The 24,596-nt window shown below is 46.6% G+C and overlaps 2 protein-coding genes across 3 annotated transcripts; one reads left to right on the top strand and one right to left on the bottom strand.

The window, feature by feature from the left end:
* The first annotated feature begins 4,832 nt into the window (after positions 1 to 4,832).
* LOC134477315 (keratin, type II cuticular Hb1-like) lies at positions 4,833 to 9,551 on the top strand. 2 transcript variants are annotated; one of them, XM_063254802.1, is made up of 4 exons: positions 4,833 to 4,926; positions 5,946 to 6,071; positions 7,599 to 7,813; positions 8,766 to 9,551. In XM_063254802.1, the coding sequence occupies exons 1-4, from the start codon at positions 4,924 to 4,926 to the stop codon at positions 8,887 to 8,889; spliced, it is 468 nt and encodes a 155-aa protein (XP_063110872.1). In that variant the 5' UTR covers positions 4,833 to 4,923; the 3' UTR covers positions 8,890 to 9,551. The 2 variants fall into 2 exon arrangements, with proteins under 2 accessions (XP_063110872.1, XP_063110873.1); XM_063254803.1 differs by lacking the exon at positions 8,766 to 9,551 and having other exon boundaries at positions 7,599 to 7,817.
* Positions 9,552 to 14,358: 4,807 nt separating this feature from the next.
* LOC100714972 (keratin, type II cuticular Hb1) lies at positions 14,359 to 19,352 on the bottom strand. Its single transcript, XM_005006458.3, has 9 exons — positions 18,919 to 19,352; positions 17,993 to 18,201; positions 17,299 to 17,359; positions 17,076 to 17,171; positions 16,313 to 16,477; positions 15,937 to 16,062; positions 15,504 to 15,724; positions 15,207 to 15,238; positions 14,359 to 14,887 (listed from the first exon to the last, which is right to left on the bottom strand). Exons 1-9 carry the CDS (start codon positions 19,285 to 19,287, stop codon positions 14,667 to 14,669), a joined length of 1,500 nt encoding a protein of 499 aa, XP_005006515.1. The 5' UTR covers positions 19,288 to 19,352; the 3' UTR covers positions 14,359 to 14,666.
* Between the last annotated feature and the right edge of the window lie 5,244 nt (positions 19,353 to 24,596).

Genomic DNA, 24,596 nt, shown 5'->3' on the forward strand with positions numbered 1-24,596 from the left:
CTAACCAATGGAACAAAATGAATATATTCATGATCTCTATATATGTATTAATGATCTGTTAACTTGACTGGATTGAGCAATGCCTGGCAGATTAGTGAAGCACAATTCTGGGTGCATCTGTAGATTAGTCACATGTAAGCCAGTATATAAAGGAAGAAGATCTTACTCTGGAGATGGGTAGCACCGACCAATAGGCTTGCAGCCTGGAGAGAATAAAAAGGGAAAGAAGCAAGAGATTCAGCCACCTCTGGAAAAACCCTATGACCACATGAGGCTTTGGGAAGACATTTAGACACAAACCATAACAACTTTGGAAAATAATTTTGTATGATCTTGAATATCAGTCCTTCTCATGACCCACTCTTAGTTGTATATCAAAGGGAAATTTTTGGATATCTATATCAGATGACAAGCAGAAAAATGTTCATAGCACCACTTCGGTAAGATGAAAAAGCAAAAAAAAAAAAAAATCCCCTCAAATTACACAAAATGTGCTATAGATATGCAATAGAACACTTAAATTATGGTGGCAAAATCCCTGTTACATTAATGTTGAACAAACAAAGCAAATAACTGGGAGATAACTTTTTAAATAAAAATAACAGCAGAAAAAACTAAAAAAATTATTGAAAGTATATGCATGTATGTGATAAAACTACAAACCAGCAAAAGGATAATGGTATAACTTTAGGAAAATGGAAGGGCCAGGAGATGATAAGGAGTGTATAAGTAGATGACTACTGATAGTAACATTTTAGGGTTAGCTCATGAGAGTTCCACTGTCTTCATATTATTAAATAACAAAAGTAATAAAAGTAAGATGTTATCTTTAGGAAGGGAAACTAAAACATATGGACACAAATTGAAACGGTAAGAATGTGTTAGGGTGATTGGTTAGAAGATCAGATTAGCTAATTTTTCATGAAACCTATTTCAGCTTGTGTGTTTGTAAGAAGATGGTGTTCACGATATAAAATATGTATCTTATTTTGAATTATGTTAAAAAATATTCTGACAGCCAAAGTACCAAAAAACCCTCTGGCTGAAGTGTGCCTGCAGAATACACAAAAACACTAGCAACATTGTTTGTTGATAGTGTTTAAAACCATCTATGTTTTAGTCATAGACAAACGACTAGTAGTCCTACTATACACCACTGAAAAATAAAGCTACATACATAAAAAGATGAGTCTCTCAATTGAGAATGCTGGGTGAGGGAAATGAGTCACAGAAGCATACAATGTGGTTCTATTTACACATTCTATTTATGTAAAGCTTTTTAAAAAAATTTTATTTAAGGAGAAAAAAAAGCAGAGAAAGGGTACAAGTTATACAGATTTATAGAAAAAAAATAAACAGTAGGAAATCCTAGTTAATGGATTACATATTGTCATCTTAGAAATAATTGTTCAAGTCACAAAATTAAAGCTTGTAAAGTGACATTCCAACAATGATACTGCAAACAGTTCTGTTCAATGATCCAATAAAACTCAGTGATATCATTTTCTATCTTATACACTTAAATATACATGCAGTTATATAGTTTAGAGCACTTTCTTTTCCTCTCTTTTGTACAATGACTATTATACGTTTTGGGTTTTATTGCTCCCACAGTTCTTATTACTTTTTTGGAAGAGAGCAAAACCAAATGTGACATAACAGAACAGAGTCGGTCAAATCAAAAGGGTGGACATAATAGATAATGTAAAAACATAATACAAGGTGATCAACAATGGTTACCATAATGCCTCCTGCTATCTCTAATAGAATTTCCTATATCATTAGTTATAATAAAATTGAACAAAACAGTAAAGAACAAAACCGACAAAACCAAAACATTGGAGACATTGTAGGTCTTCAAAAGTAGATAAAAGTAGATAAAAGACGAGAATGGGCATCATAATGAATCTCATTATCTTCACAGCTGTTGCCTAAACTTTTGAACCTGATACTATCCAGCAAAACAGAATAGGGGAACATCAGTCAAAAACAAGATGGTGAGAGTAATACAGGGCTTTAAATCGAGATAATGGAAAGTCAAAGTGGGTTACTATAATATATCCTGCTATTTTTATTTATTTTCCCCTTAAATAAAAGGATAAAAATAAAAAAGTAAATAATGGAGTGGAGATTGAGATAAAAGAGGGCATAACAGCAAAACAGCGCAGATCAAAACATAACCATTTAAGCGGAATAGTGTTTCACCACCAGATAATCCTGACATAAAAGTAGTTACCATGTTGTCTCTTTCCTTGAAATCCTTGAGTACAACTTCATATACTGTAGCATTAAATATATCAAAACAATGTAAAACCATTTAAGAGAATGACAGCATTACAGGGTATTTAGAATCGACTAACAGAAAATGAACAATGGTTTCTGTATAATCTCCTTGTCTTTAAAAGGTTTTTGCTTATACTATCGTACATAATAAAATCCAATAAGATACAACCTATCCAGACCAATGGAGACAGAAGAACAAAAGCTTGATGAGACTTCAAAACAAGATGACACTAAATCAGTATTACCTATTAAGATGTCATTTTCTCCAAAATAGCTGTTCCCTTCATCCAATCCTCCCTGCCTCATCTCTGTTGAGCTCCTTCCCCATCAGTAGCTGTCAGTTTGTTTTCTTCATTTTGTTCTCTGCTCCATTCATTGTGGCCTCCCCGCCACTATCTCTGGATTCTTTGTACTTTTCTTTTTTTAGAATATCCTGCGATACTCTCTGTAGAGTTGAATTGGTGGTCACAAATTCCCCCAGTTCCTCTCCATCCTGGAAGCACCCTGTTTTTCCATCAACTTCCAGGGACAGTTGTGCAGGATATCTCAATCTTGGCTGGAGATTATCATCCTTCAAAGCTTGAATTATTTCCCCCCACGCTCTTCGTGACCTGATGGCTTGTGCAGAGAAATCTGCTGCAATTCTGATGGGTGTTCCCTTGTAAGTGGTCCGTTTCCCACCTCTGACAGCTTTCAATATTCTGTTCTTGTATTGAATTTCTGGAATTTTTATTATTATATGCCTGGGTGTTGCTCTATTTGGGCTGTAGGTAGCTGGGGTCCTGCATGCCTCATACACCTGAGCATCTCCACCTTTTGCTAAACTAGGAAAATTCTCCTGGATTATTTCTGTGAGCAGCCTTTGTAGTTCATCTGTTTGTGTCCCTACCTCTTCTTTTATGTTCTTAATTCTTAAGTTATGGATCCTCTTATCATCTTCTTGTCTTTGCATTATTGCTGTTTGTTTCTTTGTTATTTTTAAGAAGTTTTTCATTTCATTCTCCCACATTACAAATCTGCCCTCCAGTTCAGACAGTCCATCCTTCGTTTCTTTCAAGCTGCCATGCCAGTCTTCGATAGACTTTTTAGTTTCTTGGTAGTCCCTTTGAACCTGCTTCACGTATTCTATGCTTTCTCTGTTTTCTCCATCAAGCAATTCTCCCCTCTTTTTCTGTTCTTCCATTCCACCATCTGTTTTCTTTTGGGCAGTGCCCAGCACCTCTCTAACCATTCTGCATACTTCTAGCTTCAGGTCATTGATAACTTCATTCCTGAACTGGTCTATGAGGCTCTCTAGATGGCGCTTTATGTCCATTGGTGCGGTGTCTGCTATTACCTGTTTCTCAGAATTGGGGGCTGAGGAGCCTCTCCTGTTGCTGCCTCTTCCCATATTCTCTGCTCCTTATATATGCAAGCTTATATAGGAGGCCCAGCTTTCCTCCCTGTCAGCCACAGCCTGATCGAATTGCGCCGGTTAGGTGTTCCCACCCACCGCAGCACACCAGGAAGTTCCAGACCAGGCAGCCTACGCGAGGCCTGCCCCTCCAGGCCACCGTCAGGCTCTGGGATCTGGGTTGGGCCAGCCTACTGGGTCCGCCAGCAGTGTCACGTAGGCTATGCACTTTTCACCAATCCCACCTGAGAGGGGGGTGTGTGGCTGAAGTCACCACCGCGCCCTGCTCCCGCAGGACTGCCCGGGCCCAGAATGTCCTCCGCTGGAGTCAAACTGTGGTAGAGTGTCTGTTTCTCTCACTCACCTCACCACGAGTCAGTGCACGCCTCCCTGCCCGTCCTGTTTTCGACTCCGTTCGCAGATTCCCATTCTCAGAGCTTCCTCGCGTCTCTCTCCTTGCCGAGCCAATGTAGAGGCAGCCGCCGCGTGGCGGGAAACCCAAATCGCGGCTTCCAATGGCGCGGGCTCCTGCCTTCACACTGAGGCTTTTCTGTTCCTGTTCTAGCACCAGGACTGCATTCCAAGTTGGTTTCTCTCAGCCCAGTTCATTCCTGAGTCAGCAGAGCATATCTCCACCAGCTTATGTCTCCTTACTCTGCACCCTTCCTGACTTCTGAGCCGAGTCTTTCAGAGAGCCTCCGTAGTTGCTGTTATCTGTCTGCCATGTTCTCCTGGAAGTCTATTTATGTAAAGCTTAAAGGTAGACAATATATAATAGATTGGGGATATACACATGATAATAAAGAAAGGCAAGAGAATGGGATAGTGGTTACTTTGTGGATTTGGCAGGGCGAGGGATGAATGGTATTGTTACCGAGGGGTCCACAAGGATTTATTCTCCTATTTTTGTATTTAAATCACTAAATGTATGTCACAGATGCTCTTTTGCATGTACCCTCTAGTCCTTGCTCCCCCACCTCCAGTTCAGAGTCAAAGCCTCACCCCCGTTTCCTACTGACTTGGAGCTGGCATCTCCAGTTTACTTTCTCCCACTTGGGTTCACATTTGGCTTCCTTCCACCCCCTGCCCCTGAGACTTCTGATTCAGAACTCTATGATTGTAACAAGGTGAGGTCACAAAGCCTCGGGAAGGGAAAGCCTCCAAGCAAGGTTTCTGGGAGCTTCTTGGGCTGGAGCTGGGCTTTAGTGCTCGAGAGAGGCTTGGAGGAGACTGCAGCTGCTGCCACCATGGTGAGGCCTGTTGCCCAGGAGTGAGCGGCTGGAGCTGCCAGCTCAAGTCTGCTGCTGTGGAGCAGGGGAGGCCTGGCAGTGGGGATGCAGCAGACACTGAGGGAGTGGTGTTCTACAGTCTCTTCCTACTCTACCTATCCTACAGAGAGATTTGCTCTGGGCTGCTGGGCACAGTTCCCACTATCTGGGTCAAGGGGTGGGTGTAACTCTATCTGTCCCTCAGGCTGTGAACATGGGCTTCAAATGCTACTGGCTGAGTGCTGACCAGCAGGGTGCCTCATTCCCCTCTGGTCCCTTCTCCTTTGTCTGTAGTGGATGGAATGAGCACCCTGCCTGTGAAGAGCACAGAGCTGGTCACATGCACCTGGTTTACATCACAGATGGTTTGCATGGCCCTAGTGAGAGGGTGTCAGTGAAAGATCTGGAAAAGTGTCAGGCCTTGTGCAGGTGTCACCATGCCCAGGCTGTTTTTGTATTTTAAGTGAAGGCAAGAGATCGTCTGATTCCATCCCTGGCGGACAGCACCCACCTTTGGTGGTCTTGGGCTTGGGAAAGGATTTGCTATCTGGCTTTCTGTTACTGGGCTCTGACTCATGACATTCAGCAAGTTAAGTGATTTTCTTCATTTCTTTGGATTTGTAAAGTTTTTAAAATTAGTCACTATGGTTGAATATTATCAAATGCTTTTTGTATTAGTTTTGCTAATATGTGGTAAAGTGAAATAACTAATTTCTCAGGGCTTAATTCCTGTGCTCCTAGGGGGAAGCACTCCTAAAGCTCACCTGGCTGCTTGCTGCCCTGCCTTGCTGCTCCATGTTCCCAAGCGTAGGCTGCCTGTGGCACCTCGAGGCTTGGCAATAGAATGCATGGCATTCTCCCAGCAGCCCTCCGGACAGGAGGATGGTCCCCATTTCACAGGATGGCCACTTGTGGAAGCCAGTGGTGGTGTTGGTGCACAGGAACTGTGCCCGCTGTCTTCCCTCACTGACCACTGCTGTGCTCTGCTGTCCCTGCCCCAGTGTGAGGAGATAAAGACGACTGTGCAGAGACACACACAGAGCCCCATGTACAGCAAGGAGGACCTGAACAGGCTCAACCAGGCCATCCAGCGGCTGACGGTGGATGTGGATGGCACCAAGGATCAGGTGAGGTGAGGGAGTCGGGGTGCCAGATGGCCATGTGGGAGGGCCCCCATTATTTATAACAAATATTCTAGACCTTCTTCCCAATCCTTTGGATAGAAACTCTCTGGAGCTTCTTTTTGTTACTGCCTGAGTGCAGGAGGATTATGGCTGCATTTGTACATCATGCCTGCCTTTGCCTAGGATGCCATATGTATTTTATGTGGGTGATGAATATGCAGCAAATGCGTATGATCATATATGCTTGCTTGGTTATTGCCTTTTTATATGTACATTTTAAATGTTTTCTTTGCATCTTACTCAGCACTAATTGAGTCCATCTTCAAAAATTGTTAAGAGATCACCTAGAATTCCAATTTTCTGAGTTCTCTTTGAAAATATGAAAATCTGATGATATTAAACTATGACTCGCATCTGGCTGGAGAAGAAGAAAAACCTCTGTCTCCTGTATCATCTCATATACCAGCTCCTTGATGTGCTGCAGTCCTCCTTACTCCCAATTGCATTCTTTGGCTCCTAGACAGAGGGTCCTTTGACCTCTATCGTCTCATTGACTTTACTTTGTTATCTGTGTGGAAGAGCAAAGGGACTGAGCCTGTGTCTCCAGTGAATAAAAGAGTAGAGATCCTTGTGATTACAGGGAAATGGGAGATAGCATAGTTTTCTGTGGAACAAGATACTACTGATATGTCTAACATTCGGCCTTTTTCATGCTTCCAGCCAGGAGGGATTCTGCAGGCATTTGCATCTGTGACTCAGGCCTTAGAACTTAGAAAAGAGAAGATTCATAGGGATGTTTTCTTTCCCCCGAGCTCTCTCCCTCCCAAGCCCTTTTCTCTTGCATGTTAAGCTCCCCTGGCTCATCCCTTCTCCTCTCCCACAGAGGGAAAGACTTCTACTCCCAGTCTGGGCTTACTGCCTTTAGATGCATGTGTCTTATAGGCTTGAGGGATATTCATGGTTCGTGTGGGATGTGATGACTTTGAGGGGGAGGGGATGGGTTGTTCAAGTACATTGGTGGCAGAGAGGGTGGATGGGCCGGTTATGGTTCCATGTCTGGCCAGTGGCAGTTACTCTGATGGACCAAGCAGCAGGCCCATCTCACCAAAGCAACTGTTTGCTCTTATTACTATTGTTCCCAGAGACTCCTATGAGAAAAGATATTTTTCCTGTTAGATTTCCTTATGAAACACTAATCCCAGGACTACTTGCCAAGGAACATTTGATGCTGCTCTGATCCTAGCTCCCATGAGGAGTGTCATCATGTTAAATTGCAAAGGGCTCTTTCTTAGCCATCACAGAGGCAGGATCCAGATCTCCACTGTGAGTGCAGAGGGATGGGTGGATACTTTGAATCCTATGGTCTAGATACACCAACACATTTTGAAACAGGCCTACTCACTCCTTGCAACCACAGATAATCTCCATACCTTCACTCTTCCTCTGGCCTTTGAGAAAGGCCTGGATCCTTGGGGTGGAGGAGTAGGACCCAAGGAGACCCTTCTGTCCTTGGTCTTTCCATCACCCCAGTCTTGTGAACCAGAAAGAGCCTGGGACCTCACAGCTCTGCAGGCAGAAGAGGCCTCATGCAGTGCTAAGGACAAGCTGGCCTATCTGGAGGCTGCTCTGCAACGGGCCAAGCAGGACATTGCAAAACAGCTGCGTGAGTACCAGGAACTCATGATTGTCAAGCTGGGCCTGGACTTTGAGATCGCCACCTACCGCAAGCTACTGGAGGAAAGCAGGTGAGGGGTGAGACGTGCTTCTGATGGTTATGGGTGAGGAGGGGACGGAGGGGATGGTGAAGAGCAGCCACTGCCCTCTGCAGCCTGGAAGAAGTAGGGAGAGCTCACCTGGGTATCCAGGATTTGATCTCCTGTTTTCCATACTATCTTATAGCTCTTTAAACAAAAATGCTTAGCTAATGAGCAGCTTTGGCACCTGGCTGGGGGTGAGCCATGAAGTCACTCACTCACAGAATCAGAAAACAGGGGCAGCCTGTTGATCAAGATAGGTATAGGGACCAAAGCCTAGCTGGTGGGAACAATGTCACTTTTCACTTCTGTCTTTCATCCCCGGGTATGGTGATGCAGTGTTAAATGAACAGGTAGGGCCTGGCTTTCACCCTAGACAGCAGTAGGGCATCAAGGGTGACCAGTGTGAGCTCGGTGTCCCAGGCAGAGCAGAGGCGAGGGACTGAACACCCACCATGCAGCAGGCACACTCTATCGTTTATCTCCTGATTATCTCACAAAAGCCTGCGAGGGGGAAACTGTTTGTTCCACACTATAGACCAGGACACTGAATCTCAGAGCAGGGTAATAACAACTTCAAAGAAACATGGTGGGAGGTTGATGGAGGGGGGCTTGAACAACATTCCTCAGATAATCAAGCTGTCTCCTCTAAAATTGGATGGCCTGAACTCACCTTCCAAGGTAGGGTTACGTTACAAAAGGCAGATCTTTTTGCCTTTTTCTTCCTCTAAGAGGTCATCAGCCAAAGTGAGCTGTCTGAAAAGAGGCAGAAGGGACTGAAATGAAAGTTTTGCAAGGACTTGGGGATGAGGGACTCACAGAGCTTGCAGGATGGCAGGATTTCTGCCTGACCAGCAGGGTCAGGGCCATCTGTTTTGCAGAACAGAGACTTATCAAACCTAGTAGACAGAGTCATTTACCTGCTTGTTTTTCCTCCTCTCAGGCTCAGTATGGAATTTGGGGCCGGGAGTGTGGGTAAGTACACATTTGTACCTGGGGTAGGGAGGTTGGTTCTTATACACCAGCCCCTTCCAATGTGCATGCATTATCTCCCTTTACCCTTCTAGGAGTGCAAAGGTGTTTATGATGGGTCCGTCTGTGCAGCTTGTTTTTGTGGGGATGTTTCTGCTCTTGAGGGAGATTCTTTGAGTGTATAGGGGGAAGTGCTTTTGCTCCTTTGGGGCAGTTTGCATACCTGTTTTGGGGGAGGGAAAGTCTGTTTATCTGTCCCCTGGAGAGGCCTATAGGCGGGTCTTTTGCCCCGGGTGGGGATGGGAAGGCTCCCTCTTTCCCACACTGCTCTCTGCCCAGCATCGGGCAGCGCAGCGCTCCGGGCCAGTAGGCCCAGCTCCCAGCTCGGCCTCTGGCCCCACATGCCTGCTCGCGCCAGCTCGGCTATCCTGGACACGAGCGCTCCTGGCGGCGGCTGCGTGCTCTGCAGCTCTCTGGGCCGCGCTGAAGGATTGAGCGGCTTCCAGGGATGCTGACTGCTTTCTGGAGCCCCAGTTTCTACCACAAAGCCTTGACCTCTTGTCTCAGATACCTCTCCCGTGGAGCTAGCCCTCTCCCTCTTACCCACATCCCAGGGTGTAAAGTCTTGAACCATAGCTTACACAATGGTGAGACCTGACCCAGAGCAGACAGCCTGGGCACTGGTGCCACTGGATGGGCAGGGTCTGTGGCTTCCTGGGACCCAAGACCCTGCCCTCTGAATCAACCCACCCCTTCTTTCCAGGCACTCCTTCTTTGCAATAAAAAGTTCTGCTGTGACCCAGTGGCCAGTGTGTTTGACTCTGAATTCCAGAGACCATTCCCACAGCAGGGACCCCTTGAGGTGGCCCCACTGGCAGGAGCAATACCAGAAAGCAACCTTCCCCTGGTGGTGGGGTCCTGTGTGACTTAAGCTTTTGGCGGCTTGATACCTGTACAAGTAGGATTTTTAGATCTGGGAGGGCAAGTCAGAGGACCCTGGGAAAATTTAGACAAGGGATCTAGCATGGGTTTACAGCCAGGTTTTCTGGCAGAAAAGCCTCAGGCTTCATTCATTCATTCATTTTTTTCATCACTGTACAGATACTTTTTGAATGGCCTCGCAGTGTCCTGTGTAGTGCTAGTGCTGAGGACACAACTGTGAGGAGGCCCCCTAGATTTTACTGCCTGGCGATGACTCCCTGGATGGGGAGGTGGGCTGTGAACAAGGGACAGACAAGGAAGAGGAGAGAGCAGATCAGTGCCTTCTGCTTCCCTGACAGGGCACTTGAGGACAGGTGCTGAAGAAATTGCCATTGCCAGTTGGCAATGGGACAATGAGCACAATTGGGCACCCAGCGTGTGTTCTAGGCTAGCAGGTGATCTGATGGTGGGCAGGGAGGGCACGTGTCATTACAAGGGAAGCATGGGTGTCTCTGCTTCCAAATCTAAGGGGAATTTGGCCTGAGTTTCTACAAGGCCACTGGACTTTGGGGCATTAGATAGGATATCCGAGGGTGGGGTAACCAGAGCAAGACTGTTTCTAGGCTCTTTCCTTACGCTTTCCTGACCACATAGGCTGCAGTGCAGCTTCTGCTCAGTGAGCTCATACATTTTTGCTGCACAGAGGATTACAACATCGCTGCATGTTGGGAGCAATTGTTCCTGGCTTCCAGGTTCCTGGGTAGGGCTAAGGTGCGTCATTAGCCAGAGGCCTTGGCTTTACCTTTTAAGGTATTAAGTGCTGGAGTGTGTACCGTGTTTTCCTGCATTCTTACCTGGAGAACAAGTATCCAAAAGGCCCCTTTCCTGGATAAACAAAACTGTCTCATGCAAAAGGAATGGGGCCGAAACTTGGCTGGTAAGTGACCACACAGGTGAGGGGGAGGGCCCATGGCCCTGCTGGGATCATATCATCCTCATGTGGTCAACGCTGACCCACACCAATGATGCTGGTATTCTTGCTGACATTCCCAGGCCAAACAGCTGCCTGAAAGCAGATCTGACCTCTGCCAGATGCTGGAGCCCAGCTGTGTGTCCCTTGCATTTTGCTAGGAAATAGTAAAATTTTATGGCTTTCAAGGCCCATTTTTCCAGGTCCTGCTGCAATGAGCAATTCAGCTAAGGGAATTTGTGGGAAGTACAGATAGAAACAGCACTGACGACTTGTAGGCAGCCTTTATGGGGTGCGTTCTGCACCCCATGCGCCACAGAGGATCAACTCCCTAACTTTTTCCTTTCCAAACCTTAAACTCCTTTTTTTTTTGTCTTTTTCCTTTTTATCAGTACTGGAGATTGAACTCACGACTGCCTGCTTGCAAGGCAGGCACTTATGCCACTGAGCTAAATCCCCAGCCCCCCAAACCTTAAACTCAAACTTACCAGGAAGTCCCTAGGGCTTTAGGGTCATGTTAAAGCCTCTTCCTGGGTCAGGGTCACTTGGATCAGCAGCAATGTTTGTGTTTGGGGATCTATTCTCTAAAAGCATACCCTGGCCATGGGCCACATTCCAGTCTGAGGTGGAAGAGAATGCTGGATGTTTTTATGAAGAATCATTCACCAGCCTTTTGGCTTACTCAGTGAGTAGAGGTGACTTTTGAAGAGAAGAGAACTGTCACCAGTTTAGTCATTGTTTCTTAGCATCAGGGAACTACAGGGGCCCAGCCTTGTGTTGACTCCGCATGCCTGCCTCATACTTTAAAGCACTCAACATGTAAGATGCTAACTTATCTGTTTACAATTGTATTTGTGACCCTGACAGCAGTGACTTTCTCATCAAGCTCTTGAGCCTCCTGTATAAGTAGATACGAGAGGTTGAGGTTTTATTGTCCAGGGAGATCTGTGTGTTTTGGGGTATCCTGAGCCTTACTTCTTTACCATTAGCATGTCTCACCCTAAATAGCCCCTTGAAAGTCTTTTGTGGTGTCTATGTGAGAACCTTGACCAAACTCTTCATGTGTTTCAGGGTTCCGTCCCACTCCAGATCATATCCCAGATCTAAATGGTAGAGTCATTTTCCCTATATCTAAACTGTGAACTAAAGTTTATCTGTAAAATAGAATAGTAGCAATTATAAGATTGCTTGAGAACAAAAGATATTGCTGCATGAAAAGTGCTTAAAACATAGTTGTCAATATAATACATTTCACTTACTGAAGTTCTTTGGAAGTTTGTTTTTTGGGGGCTCGCTGGGGATCAAAGACAGAGACTTGCTAAGCAAGTTCTCTTCACTGAACTATATCACAGCCCTTTGGAAACATTTAGAACAGCTCTTAAAAATGCTGTACAAAGTTTAAGAGCAGCTGACCTCCCTCTGTCCATTCTGGTGGTACAGTGACAGTAGGTAGGTGAGCTCAAGGGTTAGAGCAACAAGGACAGAAAGCACCTCCCAGAATGACATCCAGTAGCACTGACCCATTCTTACTCCCACTTAGCCCTGGTTTTCTCCTATAACTCTTGCCACACTAGCACACCTGGGCCCATTTACATATTCACACTATACTCACACCTACACGTGCCCACTAATCCCTTTCCTTAACACACATACACACACCCCCATGTATAATCCTGTGTATGGAAAGAAACCTCAAGTCACACATGCACATATGCTTCCACACAGCTGCCTGGGATGTGCATGTCCTGGGAAGCAATCATCCTCTTCTGTGCCCACACACAGGCACCTGCAGACATGAGTTACGAAAAATGGGCAAATATACAAGACAACATGTATCTGCATAGCACAGTTGCAAGCAGGACCCTGTGCTCCCCGTTCCTTTCCAGCTCCTGATTTTGTCCCACCTCTCTTACAAAGAATAGATCTTTAAGTTGGTAAAGTACCTTAGCAGCCATGTAGTCCAAATATTTCATTCCATTACTAAGTATACTGGGGAGGTGACCTGCTAAGGGCTATACAGTAAGGAGTTCCATTTTCATCACCCATCTTGATGTGGGCGCTGTGTTTGATGGGTTCACCTTTGCTCCTCTGTCCAGTTTGTCCAGGAGTGGAATTATGAGGGAGTTAAATGCTGTGTAGCTGGAGTGGGAAGGAGGAGAAAGGCAGAGCTTGGGGAAGGTGGGAGGGTGCAGCAAGTCCTGGAGGCCATGAAGACCCAGCAGGGATGATGAGACCAGAAAAACAGGCATGAAGGACTCCGCTGGCCTAGGCGGGAAGTCCACCAGGACTGGAGTTTCAGCTGCTTCTGCACTGGGAAAGGATGAAGGATGAAGGTTGGATCTGGTGTTTGGGCTTCAGGATTGGACTCTGGACATAGACCCTGCTTGTCAGCTATGTGGTGTTGCAGCATAGAGGGCTGGCTGGAACAACTGCACATTCCAGAACTTGCCAGCATGCTGTCTGGCTCATAATTCTATCAGACATAACTGAGAAACTTGGCTTGATTCTACCCCCTATAGGATTCACTTCAGACCACTCTCAACACTCTTAATTATTTCTGGTGCTCTTTTGGGGGCTTCCACTTATGTTACATTTTGTAGGCCTGGGATTGAAAGATTAGAGATTCCTCCTGCTGTAATGGCCTGGTCAGTGCTATGTGAGTACTTCCCTGTAAGAACGAATACAATGATCCTGTAGAAATGGTGATTCCCTCTGTACTTGCATTTCTGATCATGGATAAAGATATACTAAAAGGCTGGCCCTGGTTCCCAAAGACATGTCTACTTTACATTGCAGAAGAAAAATGCTAATGATAAATGCAGATGGTGATTTTTTTTGTGCTAATACTATTTTACATATGTGAAATTAATCCTCCCATTGGCCTTGAGGTGGGTTCCCTTTATCGTCCTTGTTTTAGAGATGTGGAAACAGGCTCAGAAAGGGTAAGGATGTTGCTCAGAAAGGGTAAGGATGTTGCTCAGATTCACTCAGCTGGGAAGAAATAGAGCCCAGCTTTGGACTCAGGCAGCCTGGCTCCAGACTGTGCTTGAAGCTTTGTGCTTTTTGGCTGAGTGCTGTTTTCTGTCTTTGAGGCAATGCATCAGCAGTGGCAGGTTTCCAAGCCTTAAAGGGACGCTATTGGGAAAAAAGCCATGACAAAGGCTTTTTGAAACTTTAGATAATATTCATATAATCACTCCTTAAAGAATCCCAATAAATTACTCAGATGTGAGTCTTCTCCACCAAAGCAACCAATGAGTAATGTTTCCTTAAGCTTTGAGTGATGGGTGAGTTTAATACTCATTATCCATCAGTTTACAGATGTGCCCAGGCTATTTTCTGGGAGGCAGCTATGGTCTGGTGAAATGAGACACATACAGGATTCAAACCACAGTGAGAGAGCCAATGACTACATACACCTCTGGTTCTTTCATCTGCAACATGTATTGTTAAGGTTGCATGGATAAAATTATTAAGGTCATGTGGATAAAGTTGCATCATGTAGGGGCCCCTCCATAAACCTTGGCTCAATATGAATGCTGTATACCAAGGGACAGAGAACCATCCTGGAGGTCCCAGACTTGAACTTCTTTTTGTTCCCTGTGATTTTGAGGAACACTCTCATATTCTGGCCCCTGAGGAGGTTAACAGAGACACAGACAAGGCCCAGGGCTAGCTACATTGATTTATTGGAATCATGAAGCAAAGCAGGAATGAAGAAAGCAGAGGAGGAAGGGGGAAAGGCTTGGGGCTCTAACTACTGAGCCCATGTTAGCTCAGGAGAGGGCCCTGGCCCTGGTCCTGGAGGCCCAAGTCGTCTTCCTGTGGGCTCCAAGGTGACTTCTGGAGTAGTCCATCTCAGTGCAGCAAAAGCCCAGGAGCAAGGATCACATGGAAATCCTACGCCCTTGATGCAGGCCCCTGGGTTGGGCTGGTTGAGCTAGACATGTGGAGACCTAGGCCTGGGCTGGAGCTGGGGGCCTAACACTTCCTGCAGCTGCTGGTGCAGGAGCCTACACCTAAGGAACTGATGCCACAGGAGCCCACTCTGCAAGATGCACCGGAGTTGCAGGGTGCACACAGGCCGGTGCTCACCGCCACGTTTCCAGTGCAAGGGGCACTGCAGACACTGCCTGCCACTGGCCGGGAGCCGGATACGCACAGGTCACCACAGACGACCCCGCCTCGGGAGCTGCTGACACCTGTGGGCCAGGAAGGGGAGTCAAAATTGGAGGTAGGGGAGCAAATCATCTACTTCCTTAAGGACCACCCCAGCCCAATCCCTGAGTAGTGAGATTAAAGTCAGGGCATCTACAGCTGAAGATTTCTCATTCATCAGCTCCAAAGCTGTGATTTCTTTCCTTTTTTTTTTTTTTTTTTTTTTTTTTGGTCTAGCTACAGATTCCTCCTGCTGTAATACCAACCCATCCTTTTATGTTGGACTCTCACTAAGAATGTGCTTTCCAGATGCTACCTCCATTACAGAAGTAAGTCTGTCCATACTGAGTTCCCAATACTCACAGACATTCACGGCACCAACACCTTCACATAGCCTGAAAGTGGAAAAAAGAAAAGAAATTAGTTTGCAGTCCTGAGTTGCAAATAGATTTCCCCAAAGTCATTGGGAGCGCAATAATTAAGGAATTAGGAACCAAAGTTCTGAAGAAGCATACTGCCCACTACTAAAACTCCCCACACAAAGTGATAAAAGTAGACTTGTCTACTTTGTAGACACTGTTCAACCAAAGGCAAGAGTGGGATTTGTGTCAAGGATGGGATTGGGTAGAGGGGCTCAGAGCACCCTGGGTTGGGCCACACCTCTGCTCCTCGCCCTCCAGCAGGCGCCTGTAGGTGGCGATCTCGATGTCCAGGCCCAGCTTGGAGTTCATCACCTCCTGGTACTCCTTGAGCAGGCAGGCCATGTCCTGCTTGGCCTTCTGCAGGGCCTCCTCCAGCCCGGCCAGCTTGCACTTGGCATCGTTGAGGGTCGCCTCACCCTGCTGCTCAGACTCGGTCACTGCAGTCTCCAGCTTGGTGTTCTGGGGGCCCAAGAAAGAACGAGGTGGGTTATGTTTCATGAATTTTCAAGTTCGTTACCTGAATGTGTCCAGTCTCAGCCACCCAGTAAGAAACTACCCAGAAACCAAGCCTTGCCCTGAGTGACTACAAGCAAGAGCTCCAGTTCCAGCAAATGGGCTGGAGAACAAATATGGGGTTTAGATAGGACTGAGTGACACTGGGTGGGCCATACCTGGCACTTGGCATTCTCAATCTCAGCTGTCAGCCTCTGGATGATACGATTCAGCTCATTAATCTCTTCCCTGGTGCGGCGCAGGGTCTCCCCATGCCGGATCACTGTAGCCTTGATCTCTTCACACTAAGGAGAACAGAGAACCTCATGAAACACAGAAAGGATTAACTATCTGCATGTTCAGGACACCACTGAAAACTATGGAAGTTGTGCTCTGCTTAGCTTGTGCAACCACATGACAGCCTTGCCACTCCAATGTGCAAGTTGTCTGCCTTTTCCTTAGCATCCTTAGAGATCAGAATCCTAGACTTTCCTGATAGATACATCACATCTCTTTATTAACAAGTCTATGAAATAGATGTTCTGAGCTACTCACCCTGGTGCGGTACCAGGACTCGGCCTCTGCCCGGCTGCGGGTAGCAATGTCATCATACTGAGCCTTGATCTCAGCCACAACGCAGTCCATGTTCAGATCCCGGCTGTTGTCCATCTTCACGACGACTGAGGTGTCTGAGATGTGGGCCTGGAGAACTCGGATCTCCTGCAGGAGGAGGCAGAGAGGAAGGACAACCAAGTTACGTGGGCTCTTCCCCACCCTCCAGTACCTATACTCCCTTGGCTGCTCTGAAGCCCACCTCCCAGGTTTGGAGCTAAACCTCCCCCCCCCGATGAAATAACTTTCTGTATAAATACGTCTCCAGCAACTTCCACTTCTCCATGCTTCTGGAACTATCAGGTGTAGGTGAACTTAAGTTACTTCCCAGGGCTCACATGTCTTGGGTGCTCCCCAGGGGAAGGCTGACTGTGGGGACCTGTAAATGTACTCAACCATATCAAGCAGGATTATTGGCTGCCAGAGGGCCAAGCTTCTCTTGTGCTTTGGAAACCTTTGCTGCATCCAAAGCTTTGGGGAGGACACAGGATGGCTTCTCCAGGCACAGCTGTCCTGAAGGTCTCGTCCTCTTATCCCCACAGAACTGATCACATTTGGGGTCTCCATTCCTTTCCTCCCTATTCTTGCTCCCCTCCAACTTGGAGCCTAGGCTCACAGGAGTCCTGGTTCCTGCCTGTGGGGTTTAGGCCGGAGTGGGGGGCCTATCAGAGCACACACGTGTCCACCGTGGCTGTGATCCCCTCACCTCCTCGTACAGTCGCCTCAGGAAGTCGATCTCCTGCAGCAGCGCCTCTGAGTTGGCTTCCAGGTCTGACTTGCGTAGGTAGGCGCAGTCCACGTCCTGTGTGGGGTGGCAAGGTGCTGTGAGGCCAGCTCCTCCAGGGCGCCCTGGGGACTCGGTTGCAGTGTGGCAGGCCAGAGGGGCAGGATCGAGGGGAACTAGAGGTGGGCTGGCTTTGGATACTCACCTTCTTCAGAGCTACAAACTCGTTCTCTGCTGTGGCCCGAAGTGCAACTTCTTCTTCATACCTGAGGTGGGGAGGGGAGAAGCAGATCCTGTTTGCACAACTGTGGTTTGGCCATGGAGCTGGTCCTGATTGGTAGAACTGTGCCTGCTCCTATGGCCTCCAAAATTATGGAGAGGGCCTGGGAATGGTAGGGCTGCAGTTTCAAGCCCATAGGTCTCCATTTTCCTTTTTTCCCTGAATAATCTCTTTGCACCCCTGATTTTACTTTTGGTAGTAGGGACCCCCCATTCCCATGTGGTCCTGAACCAAAAGAATTAAGCTACTTTGTAATTGGATATCTACATGCGTGATTATGTCATGTTTGTCTCACAATGGACTATGATTGCCTAAAGATAGGGACCAGGTGAACTGCTTGGCCCTAGTCTACTAACTCCAACCCAGTGTCAGGACTTTAAGAGCTGGGTTGAGAGGGATGAGAAAATACAAATTTTTCGGTTCTGGGAGGTGGAGAATGAGAGCAATAGTGATCTGAACTGATGTAAGTAGACAAGGTCAGCCTCCATCTTTAAGTTTCTGACTGCTGACTTGGAGGAAGTGGGATTATGCAGGAATCTCAACTACAGACCTGACACTCCTTGGGCTCAGGGAGCTTCCACTGAGCCTGCCCCTGAGAACCCAGAGCATGTGCACTTACTTCTTCTTGAAGCCCTCCAGCACCTCCTGCACGTGGTTGAGCTCTGCAGCCAGCCTCCCGCCATCGGCCTCCACACACTCGGCCTCCCGCCTCAGCGTCTGCACGTAGCCCTCAAACAGCGGCTCCAGGTTGCTCTGGCAGCACTCACGGTTCTGGTAGAACTGCAGCTTGGTCTCCAGCAGCTTGTTCTGCTGCTCCAGGAAGCGCACCTGCTCATAGCAGAGGAAAGGACAGGTCAAGGAGGGCCTGCTGCCTCAAGGCCAGCTCTGGCAGTCACTGTGGGAAAGGAACTCCAGCCCTGGAGCTCAGTGGGCAGGAAGCAGAGGCAGCTGCTGGGCTCCAGGCAACTTGTAGCTGTGCTGCTCTCAGGTGAGCTGAGTTGCTCAAGCAGGCAGGGCCAAGTGGTATGTGTCAAGTGGCAGTGGTCAGGTACCACCCAGAGTTCAGACCCCTTCCCTGAAGCCAGTGAGGTAGGAGCCCCTCAGGCTGTGTACCCAGATTCAGATCATAGACCAGAGTGTGGGGACAGGAGCCAGGGAGAGGAGGTCACAGGTCATCTGTGAATAGCTCAGCTCCCCTGACCCTTCCCCTGCTTACACTGAGGGTCAGGCACCCCTACCCTTCACAGGGAACACAACTCTCAGCCAGGGGGTTGCCTGGTTTCCCTGGTTCCAGCAGCAGCCACTGCATTGCTCGGGGACTTCCTGCCCTCCAGCTTGTGTCCCACCCAGCCCGGTTGCCCCTTTCCCCACAAGCTCTGACCTTACTGCGGAGTATTTCTGGGTCTGTAATACCCGAGCAAGTGTGCGTGTGCCTTTTCCCTCCGAGTGTGGTCTCACCGAGGCAGAGCTCTTTCTATTTCTAACTCCCTTCTTAAGTGCTCAAGCCTGGAGATGCACATGAAGGGTGCGATCCAGGACACCCACCTTGTCGATGAAGGCAGCGAACCTGCTGTTGAGGCACTTGATCTGCTCCTTCTCCTCGTGCTTCACGCACTGCGCATTGGGGTCGATCTCCAGGTTGAGGGGTGTGAGGAGGCTCTCATTGACCGACACGCTGGTGATGCAGGGCGGGCTGGGGCCGCACACCCCTCCAGAGCGGTATCCGAAGCTGCGTCCATAGGCGCCTGTGTGGAAGGCCCCGCAGACGCTGCGGCTTCCGAAGCCTCCTGTGAGGCCGCGGTAGCAGGAGATGCCGCGGTAGGGGGCGGCGGTGATGCAGCAGCGGCCTGGCCGAGGCCCGCAGGCGGAGGCGCAGCTGAACACGCGGCTTCCAAATCCAGATCCACAGGTCATGGTGCTTGTGAAGGCGTGAGCTGCTGGGGGTACAATGGGAGATCCGGAGTCCTGGCCAAAACTCCAATGTGTTCCTTAGTGCGCTTCAGTCCTATTTATGCTGGACTGTCAAGGGGTTTGGTTCTGAGGACGGGTTGGGGCAATTGAGCTTTATGGGCTTCCGTGGTTAGATCTGTGCAAAGCAACTCCTGACTGTGCTTTAATGGTGGAGTGGTCCGCACCCACCTCTTTGTACAGCAGGCCAGCCCAGTCGCCCTCGGGGGACTCAGCACTTTTAATCTTCAAAGTGCCTGCTGGCGGGGCATGCGCCCTCCGTGGGCATGAGGGAGGGAGTGCAGGGAGGAGAGGAGTGAAGGGGCCGCCAGGGGAAGGGGCCTGTGCTTTGAGTGTGAGGTGTGTGTGTGTGTCTTCCAAGGAAGACTGGAGTGTTAACAAATCACATCTGGACGTTTCCACTGCATAGTGACTGAAATGCTGCTAAATACAAACCTGAATTTCCCCAACCACAGATTCTTCAGTGGGGTGTTGAAAACCATTGGGGTTTCCTACCAGGAGAGCTATAAGCAGGTTGTTAGATATTTGTCTTTTACGTTTTCTTCAGCTTTCATTAGGAGAATCTCAAACAGAGAGGAGTTGAAATACTACAACAAAGGCCAATAGACGTTCTCTCTAAATTCAACAGCTGTTATAACTAGATCATATTTGCCCAGGCATTTGGTAGTTTCAGCGAGCATGGCATGTGATCCTTAAACACTTTAGCACACATTTCTGAATTTTTTTTTCTTTTTTCGTATCTGAAACCTGGACCTTGTGAAGGGAGATGTTCTGCCACTGAGCTACATGCCACACCCCAGCCCCTTCAGCACACATTCTTTTTTTCTGGTATTGGGGATCAAAGTCATGACCTCGTGCTTCCCAGGTAGACACTTGTGCCACTGAACTAAAACCCCTGGTCCCAGCCCACATTTCTGGAGAATAATGATAGTACAACTTTTACATACAAGAAAGTTAACATTAACTACGAAGAACCACTCAACCATTCCGTATTCAAGATTCCAATTGTCCTAGGTTTAAAATAATGGATTATATGAGATTTAGCCTGTGTTTCTCTCCTTTGTATTTTCTATAAACTGGAAAGTTAGGTATAAAACTGAGCTGTACATTGTGGTAGGCAAAAGGTATGTGTGGCTATTTAAAAATAAATAAATAAAATATCTATTTCCTCAGTTGCACTCCCCACATATAAATCCTCAATTGGTACATGTGATTTGTGCCTACTTTATTGGAAGGTACAGATAAAAAGCATTTCCAGCTCATAAATTTCTTTTGGATAGCTCTGGGCTAAGGCCCTGACTAGTTTCAAGTTACAAATTTTGGGCAGAATACTTCATAAGAGATGGTATATAACTTTTATTGCATCCATCTAGAAAGTGCAAAATATCAGGTTGGTGATGCTAAATTGGATTACTGGAGTATGTTTTTCTCTTTATAATTAGAGCTCTATAGGGAAACATACAACTTGTTTTGATAAGAGGATATTTCTTTGTTATTGGTTACCTAGTATATGATCATCATTGTATGGTTATTTTAAAGTTAATTTTATGAAATATGTACTCTTATCCCCATTTTACAGGTAAGAAAATCGAAACCCTCAGAAGTTAAATAACTTGCTGAAAGTCTCCCATGTGGTAAGCAGTGGAGCCAGGAAATGTGCTGCTTTCTCACCTATGAGCTTTGACAACTCTTGTATTTCTTAATCCCTGGAAAAGTTTAAAAGGGTAGAAGAAATTGTTTAGGTGGGGATATTTGTGGATTTAGGATAGATGGGCAGAGTCCGAGAGGCCCGGGGTGGTTAGAACTGAAGGGGCCCATGAGGTATGTGTGGGTATGGGCAATGGGAGGCTGTTTTGGGCTGTTCTGGGGATAGTTGTGTGGAACAAGGAAGGAGATAGAAGTCATCAAGCTTAGCTACTTATATGCTTCTGGTACACTGTAACTACTTTCATAGCTATACTATGTCCTGCTAGCTCATGAAACACCCCTACCTCTACCCCAGTAGAACAGGTCCTAGGAAAACTGGTTCATAAGTACTGAAGTTTGCACTAAATTGAAGAGGAAGGCTGGGTGCAAAACATGTAATCCTCAGGAGGCTGAGGAAGGAGAATTGAAAGTTTGAGACCAGCCTGGGAAATTTAGTGAGACCCTTTTTCAAAAAAGTAAAAAGGGCTGGCGACGTAGCTCAGAGGCAGAGTGCCTCTGGGTTCGATCCTCCAGTGTTGCAAACCAAACCAAAGAAAACATGCCAGGAGAACCCCAAAACAACCAACTAATCAAAAACAAGAGAAAAGAGCAGTAAAATGCCGGGGCTTACAGCACCTGGTGGAGGGTACACAGTAGCCCTCGGGAGGGCAAGGGTTGGGGAGGGGAGAAGAGCAAGGAGGAGGAAACTAGACGGCAGGGCTCAGTGTGTCTGTGGAAACATTCACAGTGGGACCTTGCGACAGTACAGTCATAGAGTCACAGACTGTCAGCACCTGCTTGTCCCAGAGGAGGCTATGGCATCTGCTGTCACTTTATGTGTTTCACGCAGCTGGGCATGACCTTTGAAGCTCTTTGTACCTTCATCTGCGATCCTGGACACTGCCCATAATTGAGCAGCAGTGTCCCCAGCCAAGCAGCAGTCAGGGTGTCCCCAGGAGCACTGAGTCAAGGTGAATCTCACACACACTTTACCTTTTCTGCCAGCGGAAGTCCTTATAAAATCGCAATGCACTAACTCAAGCTAATTATTAAGGGTTGGCCCTTGCTAAGCAACTTTTAAAATGCAAGCAACAATTTGAAACAAGACATAAAGAAATTCAAATGTGAACTCCAGGAATTATTACTTGCTGCTAATGTCTGGAAATCTAAAAGAATATTAAACCTGTTTTTTTTCAGTGAAAATGTTGTGTTGAAGGAACCACCACTCTATGGCCTTGGCTCTGGCAGTGTAAAGTTAATACTTTCAACTTTATGGTAAAATTATTTTACCAAAATATGTCAACCTACAGAAGAATGTATAGGTGGTGCATCTATCCCCTGGAGAAGGAAATAGAACATGCATATTTTTAAGGAGTATGTATTGTGTATTGTACCTCATTTTGATTGTTCTTTCCTGACCTGGGGTGATCCCCTTTTCTGGATTTTTGTGTTTAATTATCCTTTGTTTTTCTTTATGGTTTTAGAACTAGTATATATAATATTCATCAATGATATATTGTTTGGTACTCCATTGTTTATTTTATTTAAAATTTTTTTTGCAGTACTAGGGATCAAACTCAGGAACTTCCTACTAATTGAACTTCATTCCTAGCCCTTTTCTTTTGAGATTGATATCACTAAGTTGCTCGGGCTGGCCTTGAACTTGTGATCCTCCTGCCTTACTCTCCCAAATAGCTGGATGAGATCTCATGTATGTGCCACTGTGCCCAACAGTTTTCCAGTTTTTGAGCTTCCTATAAGCAAATGGAAGCATATTGTACTTTTTCTTTTCTTTTCTTTTTTGGTTTCTTTTGTCCAAGTTTACTTTCCATAGTTGTTCTATGTCATTTTCACCTTTCTATTCTGACAAGCTCAGGGGTATTTCTGGAGTTCAAGATTATGAACAGAGCTTCTGTGGATGTTCTTTTCCATATCTTTTCTTTCATCTGCGAAAGGGTTTTTCTAGGGTGTATTCTTGTTTCTTGAAGTTATGCAAGAAGTATATTTTTAGTGTAGGAAACTATTTCATAAATATTCCAACTTCATACCTCTTGATGTTCATCTTACTCCATATGTGATACCATCCTGAGATTCTCCCATGTTTTAACTCATGTAATTTGTACAATTACCTTTGAGGCTGATGTTTTTACACACAGGCCTAGGGAAGTTAAGAGACTTGCTCAGGCGTGAGTTAGAGATATTTGGTACTCAGAGCCAAGTGTGCTTGGTTGCAAAGGAAAGGATGAGTTGGATGCCTTGTGCTCCCATCCATCCACCATATGGTTTCAATTAAAGTAGCACATGGTAAACAGTGTTTGTATACACACACACAGACACACACAGACACACACACAGACACAGACAGACAGACAGACAGACAGACACACACACACACACACACACACACACACACTCATCTCTCTCTCTGCCCTCTTCAAGGTCCTGTAAGGTGGTCTCAGAATTTGAGGCAAAAGTTGGAGACTTTATGCTTTTTCTTGGTAGAGGAAAACTAGGTATCTATTCAGATCATGAACCAAAATGCTAACCATGCAATGTATTAATGTGTACACATATTTTATTTATGGATATAATTCAAGGGCTTGGCACATAGTAGGTACTCAGTAAATATTTTTTAAATGAATAAAGTGAGTACCATCTACATATTAAATGCTGAATAATGAGGCCAACAAAGCTTGGTGGCTAATTGTTCAAAGCTTTGTGGTAGTATGGGGTGGAGACCAAATGAAGCAGCCTGTCCTGGAGGTGGGGCTGAGAAGAAAGATGTTCCTTACTGAGGGCCAAAGGAGGGATGAATGTGTCCTTGACCACATGAGCCAACCAATGACGACAAGGATCCTGAAGGGCTTGGGGTAGAATTGAGATGGGATATATGGATTGGATTGGGGAGGGAGGGATGAGAAAGACTTTCTGGAGAAAGAGAGAGAAGGAGATGCTTGGTTTTGTTTAGATTGTAACTCTGAGGTGCCACTTGGAAAAAGAGGAGGAGGCTGGATAGGTGAATACCTGGGGAGAATGAAAGGGAGAGGAGATCTGGGGAGACAGTTGGAAGAGGATAGAAGCAGAAGACAGTAGAGGAAAACCTGAGGAAGACAAGGGGGATTGTGTGGGCACTCTAGGGTTGGAAAAACTGGGGAGGAAGAGGTTGGTGGTGAAAGAATACAACACCAAGAGCAAGGTGTAGGCTTACCTAAGGAGATGAGTGACCTCAGCTCTAGATTTATATTAATAAAATCTCTCAGGGTAGGGACTAAAACAGGGAGAGGCAAGGGGCTCAGCCTGATTGACAGGATGGGCCTCCTCAGGCAGAGCTCCTGAGTCAGGTTCCAGTTACATCTGCACTCCCCATGAGAGCCTTTGGTCCCTTTGCCCAATGGAACTGCCTTCTGGTAGTGTCCCAGTTGTCTTGGCTGAAGATGCGGGGCTCTGATAGGGCCTCTCAGCTCACCAACTCAACCACTCCACCAACTAGTGACTGGATTTGAGGTCATCAATAGCTCACAAGCCACTCCATTACCCCTCTGCTTCCTTCCCTGGAACCTCCCTGGAAC

The sequence above is a fragment of the Cavia porcellus genome, unplaced genomic scaffold (genome assembly GCF_034190915.1).
Source record: "Cavia porcellus strain 051 isolate PalLab524CR breed Dunkin Hartley unplaced genomic scaffold, mCavPor4.1 scaffold_8, whole genome shotgun sequence".
Classification (NCBI taxonomy): domain Eukaryota; kingdom Metazoa; phylum Chordata; class Mammalia; order Rodentia; family Caviidae; genus Cavia; species Cavia porcellus.